At 43.9% G+C, this 14564-nt stretch overlaps 1 protein-coding gene across 6 annotated transcripts in view; it reads right to left on the bottom strand.

Moving 5' to 3' along the window:
- The window catches only part of PECAM1 (platelet and endothelial cell adhesion molecule 1), a 71779-nt gene extending 66828 nt beyond the window's left edge, over positions 1 to 4951 (bottom strand). For 3 of the 6 annotated variants that reach the window (XM_028087546.2, XM_028087547.2, XM_028087548.2), the window contains exon 1: positions 4797 to 4951. In XM_028087546.2, the coding sequence (XP_027943347.1) occupies positions 4797 to 4832 (36 nt within the window). In that variant the 5' untranslated portion in view covers positions 4833 to 4951. The other 3 variants (XM_028087550.2, XM_028087549.2, XM_028087552.1) reach the window with 2 other exon arrangements.
- Positions 4952 to 14564: the final 9613 nt, after the last annotated feature.

Here is a 14564-nt window from a genome sequence, read left to right as displayed (position 1 = left end):
TGGAAATGACCAGAAACCAGCAGGATCTTCTAAAAATAAGTCAGGACAAAGTGAACCTGGTTTCTTTTGTTGTCAGGGTTACGAGATTGTTGCAACAGTAATATACTGCAGGTACAGGTCTGAATTTCAGCAAGACATCTGACCAGGTATGTCCTGGGGTCCTCGTGGAGAAGTGTTGGTATCTGCAACGTATGGGACAATTAAATCAAAAGAGCTTTGACCAAGGGCAATTCAAAGGGCATCTCTAATGGACTGAAGATGCCACTTTCAGACATCTGAAAAGACAGGTGTCTTCCTCCCACTGCTGGTCAACTTTATGGCTGGCTCACACCTGACTCTCGAGAGCATGCTGCTTGGATGACACAGCACTGGGAGGGATAGCTAAGGGGCCAACCGACAGACTCAGTGGTCAAAAGAGTGTCACTAGGAGGGAGCGATGGGCCAGGCTATGGTCCATCATAGAAAGTTAAGCTCCTGATCTTAGTTCCCAGAGACCACTTCACATGAATATTCTGTTTTGCTGCCTGAAGGATGTGACTAAGTTAACTGAATTTTACTTTCTTTCTGAATTACAATTTTTTGTTTCATGCTGAATAACTAAAATTTAAAAAATGAATTTTTATGTAAAAAAATGAATTTTTATGTAAAAAAAAAAGTGGAACTTTTACAAACACAGGATGAGGGAAATGTCAATTAACAGAACAATGCATGGGAAAGACTGATGAGTTGGAAGGAGCCTGGCCGTCAACATTGCAGGCCACATGAACAGAGAGGTAAGGAGTTCAGAAGAGGGAAGGAGACAGCCCCACTGCAAGTTGTCATGCAAGCTCGGTTACATGGGTGACACCCAGACACATGTAGACACGTGACAAAAATGCTAAGGTAGGAGCTTCACACCACATCCTGAGAGGACTATTTGAAGGAAATGGGAATGTTAAGATTAAGAAAGAAGATCTGGGGAGCATCTGATAATTATCTTTAAATAATTGCATTGTTTTTATGTGAAAGAGAAATTGGACTTTTTTTCTGCCTCCGGGTAGAAATTACAGGGAGGTATATTCCAGTTAGAACTGTGCAACCAGCCAGTGAGGACAAGTTTTAGGAGGGTTTTTAAAGACAGCTGAGAGAGAGAGAAGGAGGTGTTTCTAGATGGCTTCAGAGACTCCCCTGGGCCGATGTTGGGCAAATACAGCCCCCAGCAAGGGCAAGTGTGCATGCTCGTTCCTGAGGACTCCGGCAGCCATGTAGGCCACACCTCCTCTCTCTAGGGGGAAATTGTGCCCCCTGAACATCTCTTCATCTTACTCATAAATATACTACTAAGATGGCAAATACTGGTCAAAACCAACGCCATGGGTCAGAGCAGTGTTCCTGCTGATTACCAGGGCTAAAGACAAAGGAAAAGGAAAGAAGAAAGTTGTCATCCCAAAGGTGGGTAAGGGGCCTCTGTTACTCATGGGCTGGGATCACAGTTCTGGCTCGATGCTAGAAGGACCATGATGTTGTTCGAGGAGCTCATGGATGACCAGCCAGCAGCAAGAAAATGCATCTCTGTCCCTGTCGTGGAAACTTGAGCAGATCAGTCTGACCACTCAAACAGCAAGCACGACAGGAACTAAAACAAAAAGGAAAACAAAACATAGCCTAGGAGCTCCCAGTCTTCATTCCCTGGAGGTGGGGTGCGGGGCGGGGGGTGGCGGTGGCAGAATGACAAAGTCCCCACCCCCCCGATTGAGGAAGAAAGGGGCCCATCTGGGAGTGAGCAAGACTGGCTAACGTTGGGAGGGCCCGGCCCAAACTTGATTTTGAGGGCGAAGCCTCCATACTGGGATTTTCTCTGCAAAATGAGATATAATTCTCCCCTCACAGTCTCCTTGAAACAACCTTCAGTGAAGCCCTGCATCATTTTATTTTTTTATTTTTTATTTTTTAAAAGATTTTATTTATTTATTTGACATAGACACAGCAAGAGAGGGAACACAAGCAGGGGGAGTGAGAGAGGGAGAAGGAGGCTTCCCCTGGAGCAGGGAGCCCGATGCGGGGCTCGATCCCAGGACCCTGGGATCATGATCTGTGCCGAAGGCAGATGCTTAACTGACTGAGCCACCCAGGGGCCCCAAGCCCTGCATTATTTTAAATCGATTTGGAGAGAGGTTTCTGCTAAAATGTATGGAGCGTTTAGCATGTCTCATTGACCGTCTCGTTGAATCCTGTGAATCAGAGGCTACTAGTAATCTCATGTTACAGGAGAAAAACGAGACTCTCAGAGAGCTTAGTACACTTGCCCAAGCTCCCACAGCCAGTTTAAGTGGTAAAGCCTGTTGGAATCTCAGATGCCTGACTCCCAAGGCCCGAACTCCTTGAGCAAACACCTCTAGAGGAAAAACATTTCAGGGTTTCTTGAAATGCCCCCCCTCAAATAGGAAAATCTTTGGCTTTGAACAAAGACCAATGGGGTCAAAGTCTGAAAAAGGTGAAAAACACAGAGTATGAAATATTTATTCACCAAGGTTATTCTAGGATGTAATCCTTCAATTTGTTCTATACAACTGTCTGAACGCTTCCTGTTTCTTTATAGCTTCATTACCTGGACAGATACATACAAATAAAAAAAGGCAGCCAAGTTGGGGTATGAGAACATGCATAGGAAACAGTGCTTCTAGATAGACATGAGATCCGTGTGATTTAGAACCAAGCTGGGAGCCTGTATAAATTTTCAAATATTGAGACTGTGAGGATGCATGTGGCTTTCCAAATGGATCCCTCACAAACCTCAAGGATCTGCTTTAATTAGAGCTGTTTAAAACATCACCAGTTGCCCAGAGAAATAAAAAGCATGGGTTCACACAAAACCCTGCACATTGATGTTTGCAGCAGCTTTATTTGTAACTCCAGCTTTCCCCAAAAAAGCTGGAATCAGTCCAGATGTCCTTCAGTGGGCGAAGGGTTATGTAAATGGTGGTACATTCATACTATGGGATATTTCTCAGCAATAAAAAGGAACAAAATGGAGGCACCTGAGTGGCTCAGTTGGTTAAGTGGCCAACTCCGGATTTCGGCTCAGGTCATGATCCCAGGGTCCTGGGATCAAGCCTTGTGTCCAACTCTGCTCTTGGTGGGGAGTCTACTTGAGGGTTCTCTCTCTCCCTCTGCCCCACCCCCATGCACTCGTTCGCTCTCCCTAAAACAAACAAATAAATCTTTTTTAAAAAAGAAACAAACTGTTTGCAACAAATTGAATGAATCTCCAGGAAAATATGCTGAGCGAAAAAAGCCAATTCCCCCAAATATGATTCTACTTCGCTAACATTTTTAAAGTAACAACATTTTATAAACGGAGGACAGATTAGCGGCTTCCAGAGACTGGAGATGGGGGCCGGGAAGGAAGTGGGTACAGCTATGAGAGGGTGGGCCCCTGTTGTGCCAGACGTGCATCTGGACTGTGGCGGCAGATACATAAACCCACAGAGGTGCTGAAGCTGCGCACACACCAACACAAAGTATACGTGAAAATGGGGAAATGAAATAAGATTAAATAAGATCATGGGTTGTATCAATGCCAGTGTCCTGGTTGTGCTATTATACTATAGTTTTGCAAAATGTTACCACTGGGGGAAACCAGGCAAAGTGTGCAGGGATCTCTCTGAATTATTTGTTACAAATGCATGTGAATCTACTGTTACATCAATCAAAATTTCTGTTTTTAAAAAATGGACCAGAGGCATCTGGGTGGCTCAGTCGGTTAAGTGTCTGCTTTTGGCTCAGGTCGTGATCCCAGGGTTCTGGGATCGAGTCCTGCATCGGGCTCCCTGCACATCAGAGAGCCTGCTTCTCCCTCTCCCTTTGCCTCACCTCCTGCTTGTGCTCCCTCCCTCCCTCTCTCTCTCTCTCTCTGTCAAATAAATAAAATATTTTTTAAAAAATGGACCAGGTCCTTGCTGCTGAAGCTCTGGTCGTCTGTTCTGACACAGTTGTTGGGGGATGACTGCATTCGGTGGCCCCTCTGGCCTCCAGCCCTCCAATTTTCCTGATGTCTTATGGGGAGTGACACCCTTCAAGGTGGTTGAGGGGGGAGTCCTTTATGCGAAAGCCCTCTCTATCTGCTGGTCCCACAGGCACAGAGTGAATCAGGGAGGACCAGAATGCCCTCCTCAAAGAGGCTTATTCTTGTTCCAAGAGGAAGAGGGGATCTGAGCTGCATTTGGCAAGACCATGTCTGTCACCATCTGCTTCTCCCTAACGCTGGGGCTCCCCTGGGATCTAGGGCTTCAGGCCACTCCACTGACAGAAAACATGAATCTTCACACTGCTACTTAGAACCTGAAAACAACTTGGAAATACTCCCCCGGGGTGACAAGGAGCAAACATGCTCCAAATAAAGGGACATTCCTGGTGGAAAGTGAACAGAAACATTTTGAGACCTAGGAAAATCTTGGATGTTCAAGGAGGTAAAGGAGGATTTTTTGAACATTATTCTAGAGATGCATTGAAATGCCCCAGCTCCTCAGTGGAATATTTCCCTCCCAGATAATTTCATGATCAGTTGCATCAGAAAATTAACCTCATGTGGACCTCTGGGACAGGAAAATGGAAAAATGTGAGGTGTCCTTAGTCCCTTCTTCCCCCATAGGATGAGACCAAAGAGCCACCCCTTAGGCTGGCTTATAGAGACAGTCCCTGAGGTTGGCTGTGACTTACTCGAGCAGCCAGAATGGGGTCTGCTGAGCCTGGCAGTGTCTCAAGACTTCCTGGCCAGCAAGCTTCCTTCACTGTCTCTGGGATCCCCACTTACGTGCCTCCTGTGTCCTCACATCCAGGACCTGGCATGGCATGTGTGATGGCAGGCCCAGGGTGCTCTGACCCAGGCACTGGCTTCTCAAGAGTGACCCGAGGGCTGGGCCAACCCCAGCAGAGACAGCTCTCACCAGGCCCCAGCTGACATCCTCTGAAACTCACATGAATGTGGAAGTGACTGATGATGACACAGTGGGCCTGTTCCCTGAATGCTAATCCCAGGGCATTTGCATCTCCCCTCTCGCTATCCTCATCTGCCCTCCATTGGCAAGCCCTACCCTCTGAGCGACAGATTTCTCTTGGGGGTCTCCATAAGTGGGTGGGCTGTGCCCTGCCCATAATCACCTCTGCCCTGCCCTTGGCTTTGCCCACACAGAGGGATGTTGAGTTGAAGTTTTTGGGCCCCCTAACACAATGCTACCTGAGACTGCCTACAAATCCATTTTTAAAACTTTCCTAGCTAGGAAAGCTGAAGGAAGGGGAAAAGCAGGGCCCCAGTTCAGCCCTGGAGGCTGCATTGTTCTTTGGCCGCTGCTTACCCAGAAGGCCCCCCCAACCCCTGGGGAATCAAATGAGATTGTTTTTCCCAAGATCCAGCTCTTCAGGTGTGAGCTGCAGTTCTTGGACAACAGTTACTGTGGCATTTCTGCAACAGGAAAGAGGAAGGAACTTGTGAACTGTGAGCCATGGCATCAACAATGTGCGCCCCCAACCAGCCGCCAGCAAAGAGGAAAAGAGCTCAGTTTCCATAGCGATAAATCATGAGGAAGCCAGTGAGGGATAGTCGGCAGGACGATTTTTCCCTTCCTCTGGTTCCCTGCAAACACGTTCCCAACTCCAGAGTTGGTTAGATGCCTGGCGCCTCGCCAAGCTGAGCCTCCGGAGCCACACAGGTAGAGGAAGAAAGAGGAGGTCTCTGCCAAATGGAAATCCACACCGAAAATCCTCTGCTCCCGAGAGCACCGGAGAAGGGGCTTGGGCTCTTCTTAAAGGCATACACGGGGCACAGGTGTGTGGACCACCCAGCAGGCCCCACACTGCATCACACCTGGGTGGCCATTCGCCATCTTTAAAGCTCTTTAATATGGTTGCCCCATCCATCATTCTGTTTCATTACCTCACAGTATGCCCCGCGTGGGATCATGCTCTATGATGTGAGCCCCACAGCACAGTTACTATCAGCCTTTTTACAACAGAAGCACAGGCCTGGGGAGGGAGAAAGATGGGCCAGAGACAACTCATCCAGTTAAAATACCGGCTGTAATTCCAACTTCACTGAATGTCCTGTTTTTGTTTTTTTGCGGAATTTCAACTATGTTTATATTTATACGTATGTAAATATTTGCTATATTTTGTAAATACGTAAAGTTATGCAACTGCCATCACAATCTTGTCTTAGGACATTTCCATAATCCCCAAAGCTTCCTCTTGCCCATTTTCAGTCAGTCCCCGATTCCTCCCCAATTCCCAGGCAACCAGCAGTCTGCCTCCCCAAGTCCCAGGCAACCAGCAGTCTGCGTTCTGGCCCCTATAGAGTTAAGGTAGGCTGTTTTTAAGTGGAGGGACTCAGCTGCTCCGCAACTTAGTTTAAAATCTAAGTATTTGCACGAAGAGTTTGGTTTCATTTTTCAGCAATTCAATCCTTATGGGCTGTAGGGCTACATATACGAGTATGCACTTCCCTGCTCATAAGTGGATACCATCTTAAGAATTGCACACCTAGTCAACAACCACCTGCCAACACACACACACACACACACACACACACACACATCATCAGCATCGGCATCAAAACCAAAAAGAAAAATTCCTCCTCTCTCCCTTCTGTGGGAGAGAAACTTTTTCACTTCCTCCAATAAAATGAGCTTTCCTGTATCTGTGGAGTTTGCTGATAGAATTGCATTTTCTCACCAATGATAGAGTATTATCTTTTTAGAATTAGGAGAGTGGCACTCCTCATGGTAAACACAGAACCACCTGCCGGGAGGTCTGGCTTCAAGCCATCCAAGTACCAAATTCTGACCCACTGTCAAAATGATAATCTGTTCTTTAAATGCACCCCATCTGAGATCTACGAACTGACTCTTTTCTTGAACGAAAAGGACTTCTCAACATTCCACTCCGTACTCTTTACTTTCATGGTATTGTTTCAGTCCCAGAGGATTTCACAAAAACTGCCCCCAAACAGTGGGGCAGTGGCCGTTTGTACACCTATAAATCTAAGAATCCCGTTCCTTAGCTCACCAACTATATAAACAGGGTGATAGGCATTTTGAGTAGGGGATGGAAGCTCTTGTGGGCATTCTCATCGTTAGCCCAAAGGTCAATCTAGACTAAGGGTTCCCAGCTTGGGAGTTCTCAGGGTGAGTGGCTAGTGGGTCAGGGGACGGGATTCCAAGTGGCTGCCCGTGGATGAAGCAGCACACACCAACGAAGAAACCAGTAATAGTAACTGGCCTTTACGGTAGTGGGCTAAGTGGTTTTTTATGCACTGTGTCTCAGTCCTATGTCAGTGCAGCGACAGTAACTTGCCCATGGTGCCATGGCTGGTCAGGGGCCGACCCCAGGACCTTTGTTCTTACCACCCAGTTCAAGTTCCTTCTGCTTTTAGCTGGAGTTACATCAACTTAGCAAGGCTGTCCCTTGTCCATTAGGAACTTTAATCAGTCAAATCCATACAAAATAGAAAAATCGCTAACTACTTAGTTAATGCCATTTTGGGTAAAATTATCCCAATAATGAGGTTTGAGAAATAAAAATAATTGGAGGGGTTGTTGATGGTGAAAAGGTAGGAATCCCAGCCTGCTCAGAATTAAGGAAAATTCCAAAGTAGCAAACAGCATTTTGCACTTCTGATAATCAGGATATCAGTGGTGAATTTTTACAGGACTTGGGGAGAGTAACTAGTTCCCTATTGTACATCTTTACACGCCTTTGGCTGTGTTTTTCTTCTAATGACTAAATTCCTTTACTAAGCATTTACCCCGGTGGCTTGAAATAATAGGGTCTTTCTGAAGGGTGATTTAACTTGTCCCCCCGCCCCCCATGACTTAAAGAAAGGCAAACAATAATAAAAATTAGTCGTTGCAGGCAGAAACAGTGCGGTCCACGTGTCCATCCCCGCCCATTTGAAACTACAAAAATTTGACAATGGCGCCATCTAATGAAAGATTAGGTTAGATACAAAAATCGTTTCTTTTACTTTCAAATTTATCAGCTGCAGCTACTCCTAAGCACCTGTGTATCAGCTTTGGACACCCCCGTTGTTTACTGCACTTTTGGTTGTTATTTCTAGTAACAATATGTCATTGATGTAAAAATTTTATAAAATACGTAGCACAAAAATAGTATATAGAGGCGCCTAGCTGGCTCAGCTGGAGGAGCATGAGGCTCTTGATCTCTGGGTGGTGATTTGAGCCTCCCCACCCCCCCACGCCCCATCCCCCGCCGTGGGGTACAGAGCTTACTTAAATAAAAAAATGTTTAAATAATCTATAAAACGTACTTAAAATAAAACTCCCAGGTAAGCCTGGTGGCTCAGTTGATTAAGTGTCTGCCTTTGGCTCCAGTCATGATCCCAGGGTCCTGTGATCCAGCCCCACATTGGGCTCTTTGCTCAGCGGGAAGCCTGCTTCTCCGACCCCCCTCCCGCTCCCCCAGCTTGTGTTCCCTCTCTCGTGTGCCTCTCTCTGTCAAATAAATAAATAAAATCTTAAAAAAATAGAATAAAATAAAACTCCCAGACATAGTACTCTATGCATATACAAATAAATTGAATAAACACAAATATATATAGATATGTATGTGCATATATACTATTATAAATAGGGTAATTTGTTATATATTTCTTTAACATGCTTTTTTGCACCTTTTGCCCATCATGAATATATTTCAATTTATATAGAACTACCTCATTTGGGCGCCTGGGTGGCTCAGTCGTTAAGCGGCTGCCTTCGGCTCGGGTCATGGTCCCAGGGTCCTGGGATCGAGCCCTGTATCTGGCTCCCTGCTCGGCAGGGAGTCTGCTTCTCCCTCTCCCACTCCCCCTGCTTGTGTTCCCTCTCTCGCTGTCAAATTAATAAAATATTTTTAAAAAATAACTACCTCATTTAAAAACATTTTTTAAGATTTTATTTATTTATTTAGAGAGCGCAGGTGGGGGGGGGGGCAGAGGGAGAGAGAATCTCCAGCAGACTCCGTGCAGAGCATGGAGCCCAACACAGGGCTCAATCTCTTGACCCCAAGATCATGACCTGAGCTGAAATCAAGAGTTGGACACTCAACCAACTGAGCCACCCAGGTGCCCCTAGAACTACCTCATTTTTAAAAAATGTCTCCAAAAAATCTCATTGTGTATAGGAATTCTTTTCGGGGTAATAAAAAGATTCTAAAGTTAGATTGTGGTAACAGTTGCAGAGCTTTGTGATTATACTGAAAACCAGCTAACTGCACACCTTTAATTTTATGGTATGTATATCTCAATAAAACTGTTTAATAAAAGAACAAGATGTCAAAAAAATACCATTATAAGAAACACCTGAAATTTAAATAACTTGTTTCCAGTTGATGAGCATGTAAGTATTTGCAGTTTTTCATGATGACCAGCAAAACCACAGGGATGCCCTGTGCCTCTCTTTGCACACTTGTAGATCTAGAGGGAAAATGCTAGGTCTACAGGACACAGCTCTGGATGCAGGGATTCTGATGTTAGCTGGTGTGGTAAAAGCCACTTCAAATTTCTTCCAAGAATTATAAAGCTTTTAACACGTGCTAAAGTAAGTTTTCTGTTGAGGGTGGGCCTGTGTTCCCCAGTGATTGTAGGTAGAGGAGGAGGGAGATGTGGTTTTGTCTTCTCATGACAATCTCCCATAGCTAGGTAGGGCCAGGCATCCTGGTTAGTATCCCAGATCTGCCTCTACCTGCTGGAGATTTAGCTCTGTGTGTTCCTTTTTTTCCTTTTTTTTTTTTTTAGATTTTATTTATTTATTTGTCAGTGAGAGAGAGAGTAAACACAAGCAGGGGGAGTGGCAGGCAGAGGGAGAAGCAGGCTCCCCGCTGAGCAAGGAGCCGGTCGCAGGACTCAATCCTAGGACCCTAGGATCATGACCTGAGCCAAAGGCAGATGCTTCACCGACTGAGCCACCCAGGCATCCTGCTCTGTCTGTTCCTGAGCGGTTTTTCCCTCTCTGAAACAGAACAGCTCACAGGATTATCACGCAGATGCAGGGAGCTGGCCCATCTCATGCACTGACCGTGGGCATGCTAGATCCTTCCCGTTGGTTCTCACGAGACTCTAGATGTGCAGCAAACTCTGAGAGGCAGGACAGACCCTGGTGTATTCAGTCACACGATGCAGTTCCTGAGCGGTGAACCCCACAAGTGGGAGGTCACCAGCCCATCCAGGCATGGATGCCAAAGCTCACTTATTCCCAGCTGTGGACGGATGGAGCAGGGCCCAAGAAGAATCAGGAGAAGGAAGGCAAGGCCAAAAGCTGACCTTGTGAACTGACCCTATCCCCCCAGAATCCTCAAGGGACTCTTCCCTGAAAGGGGCTAGGGGGTCAGTTGACATCACTCCAGGGCCCAGAGAGGGAGAGAGAACTGGAGAACAGGCAAAATGCCCGGAACCCCTGCCAGACCCTGCCTCTGTGAGGAATCACAAGGCCTCCTTCTTGTAAGGACACCAGTCTGACTGAATCTTAACTTATTACATCTGCAAAGACCTCACTTCCAAATAAGCCCATTTTCTAAGGTTCTGGATGGACACGAAGTCTGGGGAGCACTATTCAATCAAATATAATCCATGGGAACAAATAAGAGATGAAACGAATCCTGAATTGCAGCCCAGATCATCTGCTAGAGGGCCCAAATCAGAACAGCCCAGAATGTTTTATTACACTGTACAAGAGAAGTACAAAATAAAGTAAGTGATTTCTATCTCTGTAATGAAAAACAATTTGATTATCATAACAAAAAACATGAATAGCGCTCAGAGGTTGTGAATAAATGGGGCTCAGAAGTTATATTATGAAAAGCTGAAAATGCTAAATATATTTACTCAGAATGGTAATCATATGCAGACAAAGTTCATTGCTCTAATAAATCCTACAATCTTAGCAAAATAATGAAAAGATTACCTTAAATCTGTTTCACACATATATCTGAAATAATACAATTCTGGAAATTTTCAAATCAAAATTGTACCTATAAAGCAAGTGAGGATATTCACAAAACGCTATCAGAATTTTTAAAACAATTTAATGTGTAGTTTTAAATAATTATTTTTAGGCATAAAATTAATAGCATCTCAAAAAGAATAAAAAACAGGGTGTATCATTGTGACCCATATCAATGGCCCTGCTTGTAAAATAGAACTATCTAAATAAGAAAACTAATTTTGGAAAATTTATAAATTAAGACAATAAAATTTCCATCATTTTCCCCAAAGCTCCAACTATTTCCATAATATGTATTTTTAGATTACTTAAAATGTAAAATTCAAGACTCTGAAAATAGTCTGTTGGTTTTGTTCACCTCTTAGAGGCGAAGGAACTGCAATACTATACCCAAATATTATTGTCTGTACTTGAGAAATATGGTTTCAGGGATGTTTCATGAAAACCTTACTGGATTTTGTGCAGTGTTGGAGTACCGGAGCAGGATAGAGAGGAAACCTGGCAAATCTAGCCAAGATTTTAGAAGCTGTTTCTAGACCCTTTAGTTTGGTGGTGGGTATGGGCTGTTGGGCAAGCCCAGCTCCCCTCCTCCAGACTGAGTAGAACGGTTCATCCTCTCTGGAGGACAGCACATCTGGAGACACCTGGGTAGTTCTACCCAGGTGCACAACCTCCTACCTCCCTCCAGGCCCTTGACCAAGGACTGAATGATCAGCAGGGGGTGTAAAAACCCAGCTCCCTTGTCATGAGAAGGATCAAACCCAGTGATACAACTCATACCCTGTCTCTCCCTGTGGGAGCAGGCAGTGGGGTCAACTTCAGCTGAACCCCTCTCCTTCATTTCTTCCCTTGTTCTGCCCTACTTCCCTGTCCCCTTCCCTTCTCCTTCTGTCACTCCCTCAATAAGTCACATACTCATGAATCCCATCTCAGACTCTGTGGCTCAGAAGCCTGTCCTGGGGCAGGTGAGGGGTGTCTAACTCTTCAGAGTCATTTCTGGGTGATGTCGTTAAGGATGTGAATCACGTTGATAACTTAATGTGTGTGCCCGATGAAATTTATTTTTACCATCTTGCATCAAATAAACATCAGAGACAGTTAAGCAATTATCTCAAGACTTGGGAATGAAGACGTGAAAACTGGAAGTTTCTTGGCCCTGTGCAGGCTGGTAGTGCCTACAGAACAAACGATTTGGGAACTATGGAGTCTTGCATGTTCATGTTGATGGAGATGGCCAAATCTTTGGAAAAGGAGACATTGTGGGGGTGCTGGTATCCTTAGTGATAGTCTAACCGAGATATTACTTTTAGATTTATAAGATTAGTTTGATGAAAGACAAGTAGACGATACTAGAAAAATGTAGAAAACATGGCACACCACTTGTAACAAAACAAAATAAAGTATCAATTCCCAGAGGAAAACTGCAGTATTTTAAAATAATTATTATACGAAAATGCATTTGTTCTCTGTGGGCAAAAGTGAAAATAAGTGAATTCTACAAGTTATTGAATCCTGTTACTTTACCAAATGGTATTTGTAAAGTTCCGTGGAAGGATAGATATTATACCAACAGATTAAATGACTTTTGTGATTTAGAAATATAAGATGATAGAAATACTGGATTTAGAAAAATTACAAACATCATTATAAGGGCTGGAAGGTTTTAAAATTTTGTAATTATTATTGCTCCCCAGGGGTTGAAGATTTAACACCATGAACAATATTCTTTTTAAAAATTTTTTTATTTAAATTCAGTTGGTAGGAGTGCCTGGGTGGCTCAGTCGTTAAGCGTCTGCCTTCAGCTCAGGTCATGATCCCAAGGTCCTGGGATTGAGCCCCGCATCGGGCTCCCTGCTCAGTGGGAGGCCTGCTTCTCCCTCTCCCATTCCCCCTACTTGTGTTCCCTCTCTCTGTGTGTATATGTTTCTGTCAAATAAATAAATAAAATCTTAAAAAAAAATAAATTCAGTTGGTAAAAATATAATGTATTATTAGTTTCAGAGGTAGAGGTCAGTGATTCATCATTCTTATATAACACCCAGTGCTCATTACATCATGTGCCCTCCTTAATGTCCATCACCCAGTTACCCCATCCCTCCACCCTTCTCCCCTCCAGCAACCCTCAGTTTGCCCTCAGTTTGTTTCCTATGATTAGGAGTCTCTTATGGTTTGTCTCCCTCTCTGATTTTGTCTTGTTTTATTTTTCCCTCTTCCCCTATGATCCTCTGTTCTTTTTCCTTAAATTCCACATATGAGTGAGATCATATGATAATTGTCTTTCTCTGATTGACTTACTTCGCTTGGCATAATACCCTCTAGTTCCATCCATGTCATTGCAAATGTCAAGATTTCATTTTAGATGGTTGAGTAGTATTCCATCATATATACACATATATATATACCTTCTTTATCCATTCATCTGTCGACGGACATCTGGGCTCTTTCCACAGTTTGGCTATTGTGGACATTGCTGCTATAAACACCGGGGTGCAGGTGCCCCTTCAGATCACTATGTCTGTATCTGTAGGGTAAATCCCTAGTAGTGCAATTGCTGGGTTGTAGGGTAGTTCTACTTTCAACTTTTTGAGGAACATCCATACTGTTTTTCAGAGTGGCTGTCCCAGCTTGCATCCCCACCAATGGTTCCCCTTTCTCTGCATCCTCACCAGCATCTGTTGTTTCCTGACTTATTAATTTTCGCCATTCTGACCAATGTGAGATGGTATCTCATTGTGGTTTTGATTTGTATCTCCCTGATGTTAAGTGATGTTGAGCATTTTTTCATGTGTCTGTTGGCCATTTGTATGTCTTCTTTGCAGAAATGTCTACCATGAACAATATTCTTGATGTGAAGAGAAATTCTCTATTTATTTGAGACTACACGTTATCCAATGGCCATCTATTTCAAGGAATTCATTGGAAAAGTTCAAGGTAGTTCCCCATATCATATCATCCCAGACAGTGAGCCCTATATCAAAAGACTGCACCAACCATTTCTAAACAACAACAAATTTTTGGAAATTATGAGAATGATTTGATGAACAATTTGCATACAAACTTATATCACTGGTTAAGTAGCTTTAGAACATGGCTTGTTTACTTAGAGATAAAAGAGGGGTGGTGATGGGATATATTTTAAAATTTTTGATCTGTGCATCGAGTTATGTATTTACATTACTCTGCTGGTTGTTAATTTTTTTGTTGTTTTTTTTTTCTGTGGGTTTTGTTTTGTTTTGTGGTTGTTAAATATTTTTAATACCTCTGCATACCTCATAGAGATTTTATAAGGATTAAATTAGATTATCAGTGTGAAGCTCTTAGACAACAGAAAGGAATATACTAAATTTACTGTTAGTAAATGTGACAGGTCCATGGATAAACTTTTTCTTTTTCCATTTGAGACTTCACTCTTGATTTATCCTGTAACCCTGGACAAATTACTTTCCTTTTCTGGAGGCTCGCTAAAGCACTCCTAGCAACCAGTGTTTGCTAACAGATGCAAGTTGCACTTCCTCTGGTTTCCTTTACAGTCTTTGTGTCTAAGCTGTGGCCTGCAAGTTTCCTGACCCAGCTGAGTTTCACATGGGGAAAATG

This window comes from Eumetopias jubatus, unplaced genomic scaffold (genome assembly GCF_037043125.1).
Source record: "Eumetopias jubatus isolate StellerSeaLion01/CBP00866 unplaced genomic scaffold, mEumJub1_p1.0 scaffold_10, whole genome shotgun sequence".
NCBI lineage: Eukaryota > Metazoa > Chordata > Mammalia > Carnivora > Otariidae > Eumetopias > Eumetopias jubatus.
This window is presented reverse-complemented; position numbering and strand designations above follow the sequence as displayed.